The 18,364-nt window shown below is 46.5% G+C and overlaps 1 protein-coding gene across 1 annotated transcript in view; it reads right to left on the reverse strand.

The window, feature by feature from the left end:
- PI4KA (phosphatidylinositol 4-kinase alpha) overlaps positions 1-18,364 on the reverse strand; it is a 96,098-nt gene that overhangs the window by 49,659 nt on the left and 28,075 nt on the right. The window contains exons 10-19 of the mRNA XM_081113583.1: positions 15,694-15,790; positions 13,935-14,126; positions 13,234-13,334; positions 12,488-12,617; positions 10,814-10,946; positions 9,763-9,858; positions 9,222-9,405; positions 7,331-7,434; positions 5,069-5,237; positions 2,372-2,422 (exon numbers count right to left, since the gene is read on the reverse strand). Coding sequence (XP_080969709.1) covers positions 2,372-2,422; positions 5,069-5,237; positions 7,331-7,434; positions 9,222-9,405; positions 9,763-9,858; positions 10,814-10,946; positions 12,488-12,617; positions 13,234-13,334; positions 13,935-14,126; positions 15,694-15,790 — 1,257 coding nt within the window. The remainder of the gene's footprint in view (positions 1-2,371; positions 2,423-5,068; positions 5,238-7,330; positions 7,435-9,221; positions 9,406-9,762; positions 9,859-10,813; positions 10,947-12,487; positions 12,618-13,233; positions 13,335-13,934; positions 14,127-15,693; positions 15,791-18,364) is intronic.

Genomic DNA, 18,364 nt, shown 5'->3' on the forward strand with positions numbered 1-18,364 from the left:
GAACAGCTGCATTAAGAGTGACACCCAGGCTTCCAGCCCCAAACCAAACCCACTGCCACTGCCACTGAACAATGGAATTCTAGACACGCAGCGATCAAAAGATCCAAAACAGAGTATTTTTTCCTTAAAAATAAAGAAAGAAAGAAAAAAGAACCACCACAAAACACTAAAAAAAGAAAAAAACAACTTTGGAAATTAGTTATCCTAGAAGTCCAAGGGGTAACGAGAAAGCAAATTCGGGAGTCCATGAACTCTGTGCTCTTTGTTGAGCAACAGAATCAAATATTTGTTTCCTTCCCATAATATAACCATTAACCTTTGTTAACATGTTAAGTGCCAAGCCTGTGTAGTCTTCCTTTCCGTTTAGCTCGCGATATCCGATTTCACCTATATCCGATTTTCACCAGTGACTGGCGAGGTCTGGACGGAAAGTACAGTCAGTCACCGGTGACTAACATGGCGCTTAACGTGTTAAACTACAATACTGATTCTATTCACGTAAAAGGTCACTGCAGCAGAGGAAACTCGTATTTTAAGTATATTCTAGCCTGTCATTGCTAACACCTGTGCCTATCCTGACCCGGCCAGGACTTCAGGGGGTCATCTTTTAGTGGAGAGGCTGCGATGCTCACTCAGGATCCCACATACAGGACCAGAGGTTCAACCCTGGCCCTATGACTCTAAAACCAACCTCACCAGTTATTGCTTCCCCAAAGTGCTAAGTGCCTCCTCTAGATTTCTAATATGCTAAACATGTTTAAAATTTCCCAGGCATATGGGTCATAGAATTCTGGCGCACATCAATGCGAGTCTCACCTCAAGCATGCTCCCTGTCTGCCAAAACCTGCTCTTCTGTGGATAGGCCCCCCTTCCTTTGACCTTGGCTGTGTGATATCCATCTTCTCCCCTCCAACAGGCCAACAGAGCACCATGGACTTTATACTTTCCCTCCAGGTCAAACAAAGGGCCCATGTGCAATGACACTTCCAAAACACAATTGTGCTACTAGCCAATATTAACTATAAAGTGAAAAAATTTGTTTTAAAAAAATTAACCAATGAGGGTATTGATGGAAAATACCATGGCAGAAAGAGTTCCAGAAATCCTGAAATCCCAAAGGGCTCTGGGAGAATACCTGCTCGCAGGTATGAAGGCAGTAAGGATCCCAAAGGAACGTGAGAAGTCATCGCGGACAGGCCCAAACCCCTGGGCTCCTCAAGCACACCGAGAATGAGGAGGCTGTCCTGACAGACGTGGCAGGGGAACAAGTGACTCTGCTTCCCCTCCTGAATCATCCACTTACTGGAGGGAGGGACAGGAGAGAAAAGGACAGGCAGAAGGAAGGTGGGCTGGAAGCAGAATGTTCCACAAAATGCAATGTGTCATCTTAAGAATGAAGAATAATATCCAGTCAGTTACTATTTTTCATCCATCTTGGCCACTAAAATTGCCTCCTAAAGGTCTCCAGATTCAGAATGATGAACGTGCAGATGGTAGTAAGTACAGAAAGTGCTGTGCAGAGATCAGGAGAGGTCTCCTGCCTGCCTGGTCTCTATGCCCGAGTCACTATGGCAGCTCAGAGGTCAAGGAAGGGATGCACATGTAAGTGCTCAAGATTCAAACTACTAGGGGTGGGTTGAGGTGGGAAGAAACTAGAAGGTAGAAGCAAGGGTGTAACTAGAAAGTGGGTTAACATACTAGAATACGGGCCTGGCTTAGGACTGGTAGTTGGGAATGAATGAAAAAGGGAAAAATTACTTTTATACAAATCATTTGAGAAGAAGTGTCTGCTCGTTGAGACAGGAAAAGATGGGACAGGGGCTCTCTACCAGACAGTGCTATGGCAGGGGAGAGGGCCTGTACCTCGACTGCCCACCACAATGGTGGGTGCAGCTGTGCCCCAAAGTGTGCTGGGCCCACTGTGCCAACAATGCCCTCCAGGGGACACCGAGAGCCGAGAGCTGCAGCAACAAGGCTGAGCACCAACCAGCAGCCTAAGGCCTCCTTTTGCAGGAAGGAGCGGGGGAGGAGTTGGAAGCAGGTGCCTGCCTGTATTAGAGGCACCACAGCAGGATGGGAGTATAGGAGAAACCCAGAGTCAGACCGTGGACCTAGGAGCCAAGCAAGAGAGAACGGAAGTGGCTTCCCTGGTCAACCTGCTGAGGATGGTCGAGTGAGGCTTAGAGAAAGGGAGTAAGGGTGTGACCACTCTGCCACGTACCTATGGTAGTGGTCAAGTCACATCTACGGAATCACTGGCACCTCAAAATAGCATTTTTCTAAAGGAATTTGCTGTGTGTCACTGTGCAACACTCAAAACATGAGCACAGTATCTAGAGTTTGAAGCCACTCAATTAAAATGAAAACTTACCACAGCTATTACAGGAATGAGTACACCTAAGTTCCCTGCGCTGCTCGAAGCCTAGAAAAGAACAGAAATAAGTCAATGATAAGCACGTCTTTGTTAAATAAATGAAAAGACACAGTGTTGTGTAAAGCTGGAATTCTTTAATCTAAAAGAAGTGATGGGAGGTATACACAGAGAGAGAGAGAGATGTATAAAAATGCTCATCCAGCATAATTTTAATAGCGAAACAACTTAGATGTCAAACAGTAGAATGATTACATAAATCATGGCACCTCTGCATAATTAAACACCAAACAGCTATGAAAAAGACAACTTCTTGAAAAATATTTAATTACCTTGGAAAGTGTCCCAAAAATGTTAAATGCAAAAAAAATTAGGATATAACAGTATACTATGAATAAGTAGTAACTCAATTATGTAAAATAAATATATTAGTATAACAAATCTAGCAGGAAGTCTGTCAAAATGTTAACAATGATTATATCTGAGTAGAGGAATTATAGGTACTTTTTGCTTTATTATTTATAGATTTCTATATCTTTTCTATAGTAAACATATAGTAAACATTCTTTCCAAGTTAGGAAAAATTTAGGGATTACTTAAAAATAACTAAATAGCCCTAGCCGGTTTGGCTCAGTGGATAGAGCATCGGCCTGCGAATTGAAAGGTCCCAGGTTCAATTCCGGTCAAAGGCACATGCCCAGGTTGTGGGCTCGATCCCCAGTTGGGGGCTTGCAGGAGGCAGCAGATCAATGATTCTCTCTCCCTCTTCCTTCCTCTCTGAAATCAATTAAAAAAATAAATAAATAAAAGGGAAGTTCCCTGACCACACACATAAATGTGGCTAAACTATGGTACATATTCATTAGCTAAAGTTCTGGGAGCACATGCCCAACCACATTTGGTTTATTTTCTGTATTTACAAAAATATGAATGTGAGGCACTCTTTCAAATGCTTCACACAAATCAACTGTAGCAGTAGCTCAATAAACTCTTGCCTATTCACACTGCATGACCGGTAAATAGAAACTATTTGCAAAGAAGAGAATTCACAGCCTGGCACCTGGGGATCCCTACATTGCCCTGAGTACAACACCCATCCCCAGCCCATGAGGGCAGGCAGAGGGGAGCAGCCCACAGGCCCCAGGGGGTGTCCTTCCTGGCACTGAGGTCCGATTCCCTAGGAAGAGAAGGAAGATGGCTCCTGACACACCCCTCAGGCAGGTTACAGCCTTTGCTCTCAGTGCTGAGCTACTCTGCCTCATTAGAGTAGCCCTCAACCTGATGCCAAAGGCCTCGCTGGACATGGTGGATGCCCTGTCTGCTATGCATCAGGATGGGCCTAGCTGTGCACCATTCCGGGAGACTTGAGAAATCAACCACTCAGATCACTGGCAGGAGCCTCGCAGAGCAAGGCTGAATTAGAGTGAAGGGTCTTAGGATTACTTTTTTTCCTCTCAGCCACGATTTTCACATGAAGGGCTCCTTCTCATTCAGTTTCCAACCTAGCTGTCATGTCCTCAGAGAGACCTTCTCCATCCTCACCATGCTGCCCGTTTTGTTTTCACCATCTCCTCCCACTAAGCCCACAGGAGCAGGCACCTTGTCTATTTACTTCCATAACCCGGGTACCCAGAACAAGGGGTGGGAAACTGGACTGTGGCCAAATCTGACCCACCAGCTGTTCTTGGAAATAAGTTCTATGGGAGCACCGCTGTTCGTTTACTTACTGGCGATGGCTGCTGTTACGCTACTATGGCAGAGCTGAGTAGTTTCAACAGAGACCATATGGCCCACAAAACCGAAAACATGTACAATCTGGCATTTTACAGGAAAAGTGGGCTGACCTCTGCCCTAGGCACATAGTAGCTGAATGGTAACTGTCTAGAGAAGAGGAAGGAGGGAAGAGGACGTAAGAGGAGACAAAGGAGGAAGAAGGGGTAGAGGGATTGGCATCCACATGACCTGTCAAAGGAGAGAGAGGTGATGGGGTAAGAGGCTTAACCTGCCTCAACCTCTCCATTCTGTCTCTTTGGGGGTTGGAGAGCTGACATTTTGACTGTCCCCATAGACATGTCTCCCTTGGACAACCTGCGATTGGGCCAAATCTGGCCCTTCTCATACTGTCACTGTGTTCTGATGACAGCCTCTGCCCCCTGGCTTCTTGCACTTTACCAGATGTGAAAGAGGGGAGGTGGGGTTGGGGTGATAAGTCATCCTATAACCCTGGACTGGGGGACACAGCAGCCATGAGCTGGATGCTGTCCAACAAGGAAGCCACCCTCTTCCCTGACCCCTGCCAGCACCTCAGAGAAAGAACCTCGCCCCCTTTGTTCTTGTACTACATCAGCTGTGTTTAAGTCTTTTTTTTTTTTAATATATATTTTATTGATTTTTTACAGAGAGGAAGGGAGAGAGATAAAGAGTTAGAAACATCGATGAGAGAGAAACATCGATCAGCTGCCTCCTGCACATCTCCTACTGGGGATGTGCCCGCAACCCAGGTACATGCCCTTGACCAGAATCGAACCTGGGACCTTTCAGTCCGCAAGCCGACGCTCTATCCACTGAGCCAAACCAGTTTCGGCTGTGTTTAAGTCTTTTAACACAGAAAGCAGCATTATTTCAACCAAGATGGAGCCTGAAGATTCCATCTTCAGCAGGACAGCAGGGCAACACGATGGCCACCCTCCTCCCTACCTTCAGGGCGGGCCCCTTCTCGCTGGCCCTCTCGCTGGCACGCTTTCCCTCCAGCCCCAGCTGCACAAACAGCTCCAGCAGGTTCATGAGTAGCTCATCCACGAGGTGCTCGTCCTGGATGTTGGCCGCGATGTTAGCCAGGGCGTTGATTACCGCCAGGGAGCAGTGCCTGGGGAGGGGGAGAGAAATGACAGCCACCACCAGGCAGGGACCCCCGCCCCCCGCCACCTCAGCCTGGTGCCTATGAAGAAAGAAGCCCTCCAGAGGAGATACACACACCCACTTCGTGAACAATGGCCTCTGACTGGAAGTCAGGTTCTGCAGAAATGACTGTGACCTCTCTCCTGACATGCATTCAGGGTCTCGGGGGACTCTTTAAGTTCCAGGAATCTGCCTGCTGGGGACTTGGGAAGGTCTCAGAACAATTCCCTCTGAGTGACAAGGGCCTACTACATAATTAAAAATGAAAGTACTTCCAGATATTTCCTGGACAATCCTCTTTTCCCCCTCAAATTATAGAGAGCCTTAATTCATCACTATCACCCCTAAAACTTTTGTCTGATGATCAGCTTCTTCCCAAAACTGCCTCCGCCCTGGGGCTGATGTTAGTATTGGCTCACATCAGATACTTAGGAAGTGCTAGTGGTCCTGGGACAACCTGCCACAGGATCACACATGCCAGCCCACATAACTCCAGACACAAAGCCGACATGCCCCCTCAACCAGATGCTGTGAGCCAGGGAGGCTTGCCAGGCTTCTGTGGCACTGGGGGCAGCCAGACCCTGCCATTTCTATGCTGTGTGACCCTAGGTGAGTAGCTAACATCTTTGGGCTCAGTATCTTCCTGAGTAAAACAAGGATAATTCCCTCCTCCCAGAGTGCAGGAGGAATTAAACACTCTACATGAAGCACTGAGCACACCGTCTGGCCCCCATAATCTCAGAGGAAACAGCAGCCATATTAAGGCACCCACATCACTAATATGCAAGTTCCTAATAGATGAGGACAACGAATGGCAGTAAGTGCTTCCACTGGTGAGGAAGAGAACAAATCGCTTTTGGTGGCAATATCAGAAAAGGCTTTATGGAAGAGAGGAAACTTGAGCCAGAAGTTGAAAAGCTGGTAGGCGTGGGAACACAGAAGGGCCAAGAGCAGCAAGACAGATGTGAGAGTCAGAGGAAAACAGAGCAGAGACAGGGTGGGGAAGGTTCGAGGAGCAAGGAGGTACAGGAGTCCCTTTCAGAGCGAGGAGACAATGTGGGAAAGAGGTGTTTTGGTCTGTGAGTCAGTTTCATTGCAGAGATCAGGACGGATAGACTTACTAGTAGAAGGAAGGGGAGGTGAGCTGGCCGCCTCCCCAACCCACTCCACAGGCTGTTCTAGTAGCCTGGGCTTGTGATGGTGGCAGTGAGAACGCAAAGAATAATGCCGAGAGCTGGCATTTACTGAGAGCTTTCACATATACAATCTCAACTACCCACACAACTGGAGACATTTCATGAATGAGGAAACTGAGGCACTAGCCACACTCCTGCCCACTGAGTTGGATGGGAGAACAGAAATGCCAACAAAGGGCAATCTCTCTTCCTCTCTGCCCCAACCTTCTGCCTTCCTGACTTAACTTCCTTCTTCCCCTCTCTTCCCTTGATCTGAAAAACTTCTGTGAGATCCTCCAAACATGGAAAAGCATGCTTCCATCCTTAAGACATTCCCAGTAAGGGCATTGGACAAAGAAACATTTCTCAGTCTTCCAGGGAAAACTGGCCAGACTTTACAAATTCTACCTCTATGAATCTATCATGAGTAAAGCATCAGAGATGCTCACAGATATGTAGCTATTATGGTATTCAATGCAGCATTTACCACAGAAAAACTGGAAAACTATCTAATATCCATGCTAGGGACTGGTTAGATAAATCAGTGCTGCTCTATGAGGCAGTACTACACAGCCATTAAAGACGACATGCAGAGGAATGTTTATGGCATGGCTGATGTGTTACTACATTAAAGAAAAATAGGTCACCCGGGCGGGCAATTTGAGCTGCCTGGAGTGGGGGAAGGCAATGAGCACTGAGCTCACTCAGCTCCAGGCGGTGGACATATGGGGTTCTCATTTCTCACCTTGCGTATGCACTGATCTGTAGCATATTTTCTTCAGTAAGAAAAAAAGGTTATTTAAAGGACAAATCTCCAAATCTCACATTTTTAAAAGGAGTTAAGTACTGTCATGATCTAAAGCAACAAAGAAGTCTGAAGAATTACCTATAGCCATGGTCCTTGTAATCTTTAGTGGCTGAGTACACGACAGAACTGGCCTTCACGCTGATCTGCTGGAAGAGATTCCACACTTCCTGATAAATGTATTGCTGGAAGAGAGCAAGGGACACAATTGTCATAACTACTCCCTGAAAGCCGCTCCTTGGAACACAGAAAAGGCCCCTTAATTGTCATTCAGAGTGAAAGCTCCTGAATCATGGAACATAAGGCCCTAAGACCATCCAGAGCACCCATTCCCAAAACTTTCAGCAAACTTCAAATTAAAGCTAAAAAGGAAACAGCTTTAATTTAAATCCTGTAATTAACATCAACAAGGAATTAATCTAAACTTGTTTCCCCCAGCATTTATGAAACCATTACACTGGTCTCTTCTTTATTATTATTATTTATTTATTTGTTGTTGTTGTTATTATTATTAAAGACCTGGTGCATGAATTCGTGCACACTGAAAGGCAATTAATTAGAAGAAATATTTTAATATCGCTATTTGCCCTTTCTCTATAATAGAAGTGCCAACCAAATTCATGATCGACAATGACAGATCGAAACACATGCATGTGATTGGCACCAGCAAGAGCTTTATATGTATCGCACATGCGCGAGTCAACTTAGGCTTTTATGTATACATAGAATAAACTTACTTAATTAGACCTGCTTTCTGATGTAGCTAAACTTTTTCCAGCCCACTGAAGCACTCAAACTTCTCTTTCAGGTAATTGTCAGCAACACAACAGTAAATATCAACAAGAAGTAGACTATTATTGTAGATCACGCAGGGAGAACAAAGGGTAAAACATTTAACTGCAGCAGTGTTTGACTGTATTCTGCACAGTGAGAAAACCTGAAGTCATTTTCAAGGTCCACCATTTCTTACTTATTTTCAGTCGGATCAAGTTTCTATGCTTTCTAAATCGCCGTCGCCGTTTTCCGGCTAATGAAAAGAAAAGGATTCCACCGAGTCTCCTAACTACTTACACCAGGACTTCTGTGAGGAACAAATGAGAGGAGGCACGGGAAAATGCTTCACAGACATTTTGTTAATGTGTGAAATGTTTGCACCTGGCTATAAAGTAAGTTGTGTTCCTGGGCTGAAGAAACGGCAGGAGGCTAGTTGTTTCTAGGGAGAGGAAGCTAGGTGTTGCTACGTGACATCATTACCTGGCGCCCACAGCCACTGTTTCCGGCTGGGCTGTGGGCTGCATTTTGGGCCATGGGGTCTCGTAAGCATCGGCTGTGATTTGGTGGGCTGTCACTCTGGGGTGGTGGCAGGGCCTGTGTCTCACTTGGGGGAAACCGAGTATTACTTTGTGAGCACCAGGTCCGCGGTGCCGTTTCTCTATAAATGGCCAGTGCGCACCACAGCAGCTCCTGCGTTGAGCATCTGCCCCCCTGGTAGTCAGTGCATGTCATAGCAACCGGTCACACAGTCAGACACTTAGTATATTAGCCTTTTATATATATAGATTTTTTTTATCCTCACCCAAGGATATTTTTCCATTGATTTTTAGAGAGAGTGGAAGAGAGAGGGAAGGACAGAGGAAATGTCAATGTGAGAGAAACACATCGATTGGTTGCCTCCTGCACATGCCTGGACCAGGGCCTGAGCCTGGCAGGAGCCTGTAACCGAGGTACATGCCCTTGACGGAATCAAACCTGGGACCCTTCAGTCCACAGGCTAACACTCTATCCACTGAGCCAAACTGGCTAGGGCTATTCTCTTCTTTTTTAAAAAACCCCTCACTATTCAGAGTTAAGACAGTTATGAGCATTTACCTGATCTGTAGGGTAAATTTAATCTGTATTTTTTACATTCCTGATAGTCAAAGGAGTTAATGAAGCTTGCTCAGGGTTAGTGGGTGGTTGGGGCCTTCCTTACATTTCCGGTGATAACCAGGCAGCCCAGCTGATCGATGATAAGCACGTCAAGGGGGGAGGGGGGCTGGCAGAATTTCTGTTGCAGGATCTGCAGAATTGGCTCCATGACCTTTGGGGTGTCCCTCAGGGCCACTGCGATGTGTCCCAAGGCTCGAATGGTGTGGTCAGGAATCAAGTGAGCGTCCCTATGGGAGGGAAGGACAGAAGCGCCTTGGAAACAGTCCTCTGGCACACAACAGTGAAATCAAACCTGGAAGCTGGATGTGGATGTCAGCATCATCACAATCTTTCAGATGAAGCATTCATCTAAAAGTGACAGCCTGGGATCCTTAACCACCAGCAGAAACATAAAGTCCTGGGTACCAGGTGGGAAGACACAGATGTCTCTCTACTCCCAGACATCCCAAGGTGGGTTTCTTCTGAAATTATGGAACAAAATGCACAATCCGTGTTGTGCAAGAAAGAAGCACAGAAGTGCACAATGCCAGCTACTCCTTTGTGCCCCAAGAGAATAACTGGCAGCCCTCTGAGATGGGACGTACTTGTCACTCTCCTGAGAGATGTAGAGCCGGTTGGAGAGGCTGGCCAGGAAGGCCTCCACAATCACTGCATCCACCGTCAAGCCAGCTTTCAGGCACCTGAATAGCAAGGAAACCCCCACAGCATTAGACATCACAACCATCAGATAAACGTTGTGTTTTAACTTTTCCTTTCTCAGGTTTACAAAGTTTAAAGAATTGCTCTGAACAATTCCCCCAGAAATCTGAATGCAAGTCATTACACAGAATGAATTCAAAGAACTGCTGCAGATTTTGCCCACTTTATAAAAATATCTGTCAGAAACAGTACCTTCATTATTTTGCCCAGAACAGTTTCCTTCACAATGTCATATTCACCTTAATTCCTGTACTGTTCCTTCACAAGTCATTGTAACTGATTCAAAAGACAGATGGTCCTGCCTAGCTGGTGTGGCTCAGTTGGTTGAAGTGTTATCCCATACACCAAAAGGTCAAGGGTTCGAATCCCGGTCAGGGCACGTACCCAGGTTGCAGATTCAACTCTGGTTGGGTTGTGATCAGGTTGCATATGGGAGGCAACCAATCAGTGTTTCTCACATCAATGTCTCTGTCTCTGTCTCTGTCTCTCTCTCTTCCCCCCTAAAAATCAATAAAAACATATCCTCAGATGAGATTTAAAAAAAAAAAAGACACATGGTCCCAAGATGGCTGAGGGAATATTAAAATTATATTGCCCAGCCAGGGTGGCTCAGTGGTTGAGCACTGACCTAGGAACCAGGAGGTCATGATTCAATTTCCAGTTAGGGCATATGCCCGGGTTGTGGGTTCGACTCCCAGTGTGGGGATGCAGGAGGCAGCCAATCAGTGGTTCTCTCTCATCACTGATCTTTCTATATATAGCTCTCTCTCTCTCTTCCTCTTTGAAATCAATAAAAATATATTTAAAAATAAATATATAAAAAAATATTAGATACCTTTACAAAATTATAAACATTTCTTATTTTATGAGTTTATTTTGCTTGGAACAGCCTTTTCTTCCTCCCTGGTCACCTGTCACTCTGGCCCAGCCTCCTACCTGCAGATGTTGTCGATGGCAATGTCCCGGAGCTGCTCGTACATGGAGGGCTGGTTCTTCTTTCCTGGCATGACATTTAGGGTCGACTCGGAATGCTCGTTGGTTACACTGATTTTTATATCGTTGCCAGCAACTGAATGTAAAAATTCAAGTAAGTTACCTGGTTAAGCCCATCACTTTCCACACCCACCCCCACCCATGTCTGTAATTCAAAACCAAATAATATGCTAATTATTTTAACTTATAATAGCAATCACTCTAAAGTGATTCAAGCAAACATTTCAGAAACAAAAGTATCTAAGAACAGGAAGGTAGAAATAAACATGTTTAAGTCAAAATAAGAAGAACACTGCCCTAGTTGGTTTGGCTCAGTGGATACAGTGTTGGCCTGTGGACTGAAGGGTCCTGGGTTCGATTCTGATCAAGGGCACATGCTTGGGTTTTGGGCTTGATCCCCAGGAAGGGGTGTGCAGGAGGTAGCGGATCAATGATTCTCTCTCATCATTTTTTTAAATATATTTTATTGAATTTTTACAGAGAAAAAGGGAGAGGGAGAGTTAGAAACATCAATAAGAGAGAAACATTGATCCGCTGCCTCCTGCACACCACCTACTGGGGATGTGCCCACAACCAAGGTACATGCCCTTGACCAGAATCGAACCTGGGACCTTTCAGGCCGCAGGCCTACGCTCTATCCACTGAGCCAAACCAGTTAGGGCCTCTCTCATCATTAATGTTTCTACCTCCCTCTCCCTCTCCCTTCCTCTCTGAAATCAAGAAAAAAATATATTTTTAAAATTTTTTAAAAATCAAAAGGAAGAACACTTAGGTTGCAAAGTGATAAATACATAAAACAGTAACTTAAGAAATGGTTCAGCTTGGCCAGTGTGGCTCATTGGTTAAGCATTGACCTATGAACCAGGAGGTCACAGTTCCATTCCCAGTCAGGGCACATGCCCCGGTTGTGGGCTTGATCCCAGTAGGGGGTGTGCAGGAAGCACCCGATCAATGATCTCTCTCCCTCTCCCTTCCTCTCTGAAATCAGTAAAAATATATTTTTAAAAAAATAATGGTTCAAAAGGCCTGATGAGCACCCTTAGGCATCTACCCAGAGGGTTATCTAGCTAACGTGCACAAGCTGATAAGGGTAGGGGCAAGGGTGAGTGAAGGGGCCTTAGAGACAGAGGGACCCCTCTTTGTTCTGGGCTGGGTGAGTCTTTCAGGTTCTTGGGTTTTGGGGCTATGGGCCTATGACCTCATCTGTAGAAACATAATACATTCCCTTGGGGCAAGGGAACTAGATGAATTGTGTACAGACAGTTACTGGCTCAGTGTCTGGACATGAAGAACTCGCACTTCAGGCAACCTTGATGAGAGAAGGGGCCAAAAAAAAAGTGGGACCAGAGAGGGGCCTACAGGGATGGCAGGTGCTCCTGGCAGGGAAGGCAGAGGAGACAAAGGCCTGGAGCCCTGAGGGGTTCTGTAGAGAAAGCCACAAGAAAAGGGAGGAGGAGGAATGAGCCCACGTACAGGAAGACTGCACAGGCCAGCACAAGCTCTCAGTCACAGAACTGTGCTGGGCTCACACAGTCACATGGTCCTTTTCTTGGTGCCTCAAGTGCACACGGGGGTTGGGGGCTGGAGACACGGCCTCAGGTGCAGCCATCCTGTTACCTGTGTGGTACTGACTGTGATACTTATAGAGCTTCACCAGCACCGGGGACGGAACGACCAGGAAGTCCCGCAGAGACGGCGTCACCGAGTGCACCACCACCGGGAACCTTTCACACAGGCGTCCCAGACCCTGCAACACACCATGACCTGTTACACGGACATGTCCACCCTTGAAATACCCAAGTTTGAGCAGAAACTTCCAAGGTCAAAGCTCCCAAGGGGCCACCCAACCACGGGGCACAAAGACAGGAAAGGGAGATGGTCTTGCATCTCCTCCATCTAGGAGGGAGATATATTGTTAAAGTTTGTCTATTTCTTTTTGAAGCAAATTAGGAGAGAAAGGGTCTAAAACATGATTTCTAAACAACGGCAGACATGGAGTCACTGGGGTTTGCAACAGGTTAAGAGTCTCAGCAGAACAGAGCTGGCACTGCAAATGTTAGGAGACGTCCTCTCACGAGGCCCTCTGGCAACATTGCAGCCCTTCAACTGTCTGCTTGAGAACGGCCTGGCTGGCAGACACAGGGCAGCTCCCCAACAACCCAGCTGCTCCTGGACCCCCACAGAAATCCCAGCACCCTGTCGGCAGCAGCCCCCACTCAGTGGTGAACTGTGTCACACAGGCTCTAGTTCAAGTTCCTAGAGACAACAGCTCAGACTCTGGCTAGTGTGCCAACCACAGCCTGAATGGCACAACAAGGCCCTATTGATGGGCTCTCAGTATCTCCAGTGTCTGGGAGACTGACCTGCAGACAGCAGATAAGCAAGGGCAAATGAGCAATGATGACTTTGCTGGACGTCTTGGACTGTAGCTTCTCAGACAACTTGATGCAAAGACTTTCTGCACCTAAATTCAAAAACCAGGGGAGAGCAGAAACAATTAGCAAAGGGCTAAAATTTACAAAATACTCAGTCAACGATTAATCATATAATTTCACTAAACCCCAGAGACACACTTTTTTGCAGGGTTTATTAATACTGAGAGGTTACGCCAGAAAGTGTTAAGAAGCAGGTTAACTGAAAGCATATCTCTGCTTCTTTTCTGCTGTTGTGAAAATGCCACCCTGCATGGTGTGACTGCTTTCTCTTCTCTGCTGGCCCTGAGCTCCCTCGTCCCTCTGTCCCCACAGTGGTTTGTGAACGGCAGCCATCCGCAAGTCTGCTGAATGCTCCCAGACAATGGCAGACGGGGAGTCACTGGGGTTTGCAGCAGGTTACGAGTCTCAGCAGAGAGCTGGCACCGCAGCCGTCAGGAGACGTCCTCTCATGAGGCCCTCTGGCAAACATCCGCCGCTCTGCACAACGCACTGAGTTCCCACTTCTCACACAAAAGCCTCAAGAACCAGCAACAAGTGTGGAGAGAACACAGGCCCTGTGGCCTTGGCCAGCACCACCCTCCCAGGTCCGGACACTAGATGTCCAGGGCATGGCAGGAGCTGATGCTCACCCTGCTCATCCTTCACGGCCCACACCATGAGGTCCACACAGGCGGCGTTTGCCTGGCAGCGTAGCTTGAGGGGGCTCAGCTCACTGTGGATCCGGTCTGCATCGTGCAGAATCTTCTGAAGCTCCCCCTGGCTGGTGTTGAACTGCTCCAGCACAAAATCATGGATCTCCTTCACAAAGGTGGTCGGGAGGTCTGTAGGAAAGAGAGTGGGCATTGCAGCTGGAAACAAAACTGCACCCAAATTCAGGCAGCAGCTGTGAACATATACAGTCTTTTCCTCTCTAACAAGAAACCAAGAAGAACATGTTTGCTGCTGCTGCTATGGTTCCAAGAATGTCCTCTGGGAAGACCTTGGATAGGCAGTGCACAGCTGCCCTCCACACACGTGCCACCTGGCACTCAGAGCAAATGATCATTTCCCAGTGAAGTGAGAGCCATGCTTTGTTTCAAGCAATCAATATACTAAAACCTGAATATATGAAACACCAAGATTTATCACCATAGAACTGATATAGTTAACATCAGGAAACACTTTAGTGATTTATGTATCTATTTTATATTACCATTTCTTCCAGGTTTACTGAGATATAATTGACATAGATCACTGTACACTTTTAAGGTGTCTGACATAATGATTGTACAAGTGAAGAGTAATTTTTTGAAAGGCTGTCAGTTATTAGATAAGGACAAAAACTGGTCGTAGCTAAAAAAGAGAATTCCCTGCCTGCAGGGCTAAACCTTCAGAGCGTTCAGAATTTGCAGCCTTTTCAAACTCTCATCCTTGGGGCCTGGAAAACTTAGGAGAACCAAAGTGGACACAAGTCAGACCAGTCGAGGCAACACACAGCTCAGGTGGGAAGGGAGGCCACAGGGTTCCTGGGGGTCAGGCTAAGCCGGGCAGTCCCTGCCACACTCCTTTGTAGACCTAACTAACCCTTTTTGTGGTGACAACCAGATTCAGCCCCCACCTCCCAAGAGCCATTGGAATCAAATTAGGAAAATGGATTAACTAGATTATGGTACATCTACATAACAGAATATTAAATGGTCATCAAAACTTATGTTTATGAAGAATGTTCAATAATGTAAGAAAATAGCATAGGAAAAATGTTTTTAAAATGAACAAATAAAAAGACTGGAATAAAATGCTAAACGTGTGTGTGCTACACTATTCAGATATTATCTCTGCCCTGGCTAGGTGGCTCAGTTGGTTGGAGCATCATCCTACACCAAAAGGTTGTGAGTTCCATTCCCAGTCAGGGAATATACCTAGGTAGCAAGTCAGGGTTCTTCTGGGAGGCAATTGATCAGTATTTCTCTCTCACATCAATGTTTCTCTCTCTCCCTTCCTCTCTCAAAATTCAATAAAAACACATCCTCAGGTGAGGATTAAAAAAATACATATTATCTCTGACTTATAAGATTATGACTACCTCATTTTCTTTTTTGTCACACTTTTTTAAATGTCTAAAGTGGACATGTTAAACTGTTGTATGATCTGGACAATACATGTCCATTTCAGAAAAACATCTGAGGAGATAAACCCATCAAAGAAACCATCACTGACAGCACTCGAGGCATAGGATTATGGACATTATTTTTTTTTCTTAGTTGCTTTTTCTCCAACATTTCTATGACATGACCATGTCTTGCCTGTGTTTTTAAGTGCCCCCAGCAGAAAGGAAGCACAAACCTGAGGCAGTGGCCCTGAATCCAGTCTCACTGAATTCACACACGTGAAGGTGTGCAACGTCCTCACCTTTCATGTAGTACAGAGTGTCACGCAGCATCTTGAACATGGCCACATAGAGGGGGTCACTGAACGTGGTGTAGTAGAGATCAGCGCTGGGGTTGGCCTGCGGGAAAGGCAGAGGCACGTGACCACAGCACAGAAACCCTCCTCAGGGCCTCCACCTTTGTGGGGAGACCCAGTGAAGTCATCCTTACACACGTGACTTCGCATTATAAATGGAATAACCGTTTACCATGATTCACGACTTGGAGCACTTTAATTACTCTCTTCACCCTCTTAAGCATGAGGCAGAGGAAAACAGGAGGCTCACATAGTCCAAAGATGCCAGCAGGGGAGCAGCCACCTGACCCTTCACCTCCTCTTGCTGAAAGCTCACCGTCTTTGAAATCAGGGGGACACAGCGAGTGGAGGAGGGGAGGGACAGCCAAAGGACCATCAGACCATGGGATTCAACCCTGCCCACCACTCGGGCAACAAACACTGCAGCTAGGGAACCTTCAGACTCAGCTTAACGTTTTGTAATTAAAACTCATTTTAAATTACTTTTTAGCAATCTAATGTAAAATATAGCATTATTTTTCTTCCAGGGGAAAAATTCACACAAGGTCAACTGCGATGAATAGATACTATTCTAATGAAAGGCAATGTTCTTGACACATGCAAAAGTGCTCTGCAAATATAGGTGAGGGGAATGAGGAGGAAGAGAAAGCAAATCAGCATCGGGCCAGAGGTTGGGCTGGAGGGACTGGGCCCGTGGTGTGAGGCTGTGGAGTGTACAAGAGTCTTGTAGAAGGCATGAGAACTGCATGAAGGACAAGAGTGATGCCATCTTTCAAGGGGGTACTGATAACAGGAGCCATCAGTGGGCACTGGCTAACTGCTTTACAAACTTCACCTCACACAGTCCTCACAACATCCCCGTGGGACAGAGATGAAGAGATGAGATTTGCTGATTAAGGTGATCCAGGGGTCTGACTGTGGAGCTGGGAAGAAGTCACTGCAAGCAAGGAGAGAGGAAGGGAGCCCAGAAAACGCAGCCTAGCTCTACTGCTCACTAGCTATGTAACCGAAGTTCCTTAACCCCAAAAGCCTCAGTTTCCCCACATGTAAATGAGGGATTGCTGTGGAATTCAATGAGTGAGTGAGTGAAATCCTATCCCCGTGTCTGGCACATAAGCATGCAATAGTGCTAGTGATTATTGGTAATGAGTATTATATTCAGCAATACAGGTCATGGTTTCACTCTTTTTTAAAGCAACAAAACTAATTTTTTAAATGGACATTTATACTAACGTCCAAATTACAAAACAAAATACCAGAACTGCTCTGGTTCAATGGGGAGGGTCCCAGAGTCCCATATTCCCAGCCTTCCCTCTACTCATAACATAATCCCTAAAAGAGATCCCCATTGAGCTCTAGCTTTCCCTTCAGGATCCAGACTGACACTTTTTTTAAAAAAAATATATTTTATTGATTTTTCACAGAGAGGAAGGGAGAGAGATAGAAAGTTAGAAACATCGATGAGTGAGAAACATCGATCAGCTGCCTCCTGCACATCTCCCACTAGGGATGTGCCCGCAATCCAGGTACATGCCCTTGACCGGAATCGAACCTGGGACCCTTCAGTCCGCAGGCCGACGCTCTATCCACTGAGCCAAACCGGTTTCGGCCAGACTGACACTTTTCATTATGGATGGCATGCAGGCCAACCAGTGGCCAGGAGTTCTGACTGCCCAGCCCAGCTGCTGGCCCGGGTCCTCCTGATCTGCCCTGGGTCACACGTGACCAGACACGGACAAGGGAAAGAAGAGGCCTCTGAGATGGCAAACAGTGAGAGTAAAGCTCAGGTCAACAGGCAGGACACACCGGCAAAAACGTTAAAGATAAAGCAGGAAGGACTGCAACCTAGAGTGTTACAAGAACTGTGCTTTTCAGCCAAGAACTGACCCAAAGCAAACCACACCTGGCACATACATCTAACATCGGCAGACAGCTTGCTGGGAGCACCTTAGGCAGAAGACACACTGCAACAGAGGAAGGTCCCTGGGGGCTCCCGCTCCTCCAGAGCTGAGCCCCAGTGGTACCAGGCACTGTGTCTCAATATCAGGTGAGAGAAAGAACACCAGGATCAACAGGACTCTGGGTCCAGCACATGCCACAGCAAGCATCGGGCTGGCAAATGGCAACCGCTCTGGATCCCACACTCAAGAGGACTGACCCAAATGTTCCCTGAGGTTTTGAGACCTCCCAACACAAAACTTAGTAATTTTGTAAATAATGCTGTAGGCATTGGTTCCAAATACATTAAAGACAAAAGTTCCCTAGGTACACACCCCTCACACATAAAAGCCAGGGCTTGTACATGCCTAAAAGTATGTGAGGCATGTGTACTGAGCCCAGAGAAGCAGCTTTGAAAGCACCAAAGGAGCAAGGAAAATAGAGAGCATCAGAGGACCAGTGCATTCCCAGCTCCCACGGTGACTATGTGACAAGGGCACAGTGTTTAGTCCCTTAAACCTCTATCTTTCAAGTGTGAAATAGAGACCCTGACCACTGCTCAGCGGCGTGTGCAATGACATATTTAAAAGACCCCACCACAGAGCAAGCTTTCAAGTGGCAGGTGTAGTCATTATTGGGACTGGGAGGGTAGGCTGAAAACTCAGTGCCCCCACACAAA

This window comes from Myotis nattereri (assembly GCF_964212035.1).
Source record: "Myotis nattereri genome assembly, chromosome: 19".
In the NCBI taxonomy this organism is placed as follows: Eukaryota; Metazoa; Chordata; class Mammalia; order Chiroptera; family Vespertilionidae; genus Myotis; species Myotis nattereri.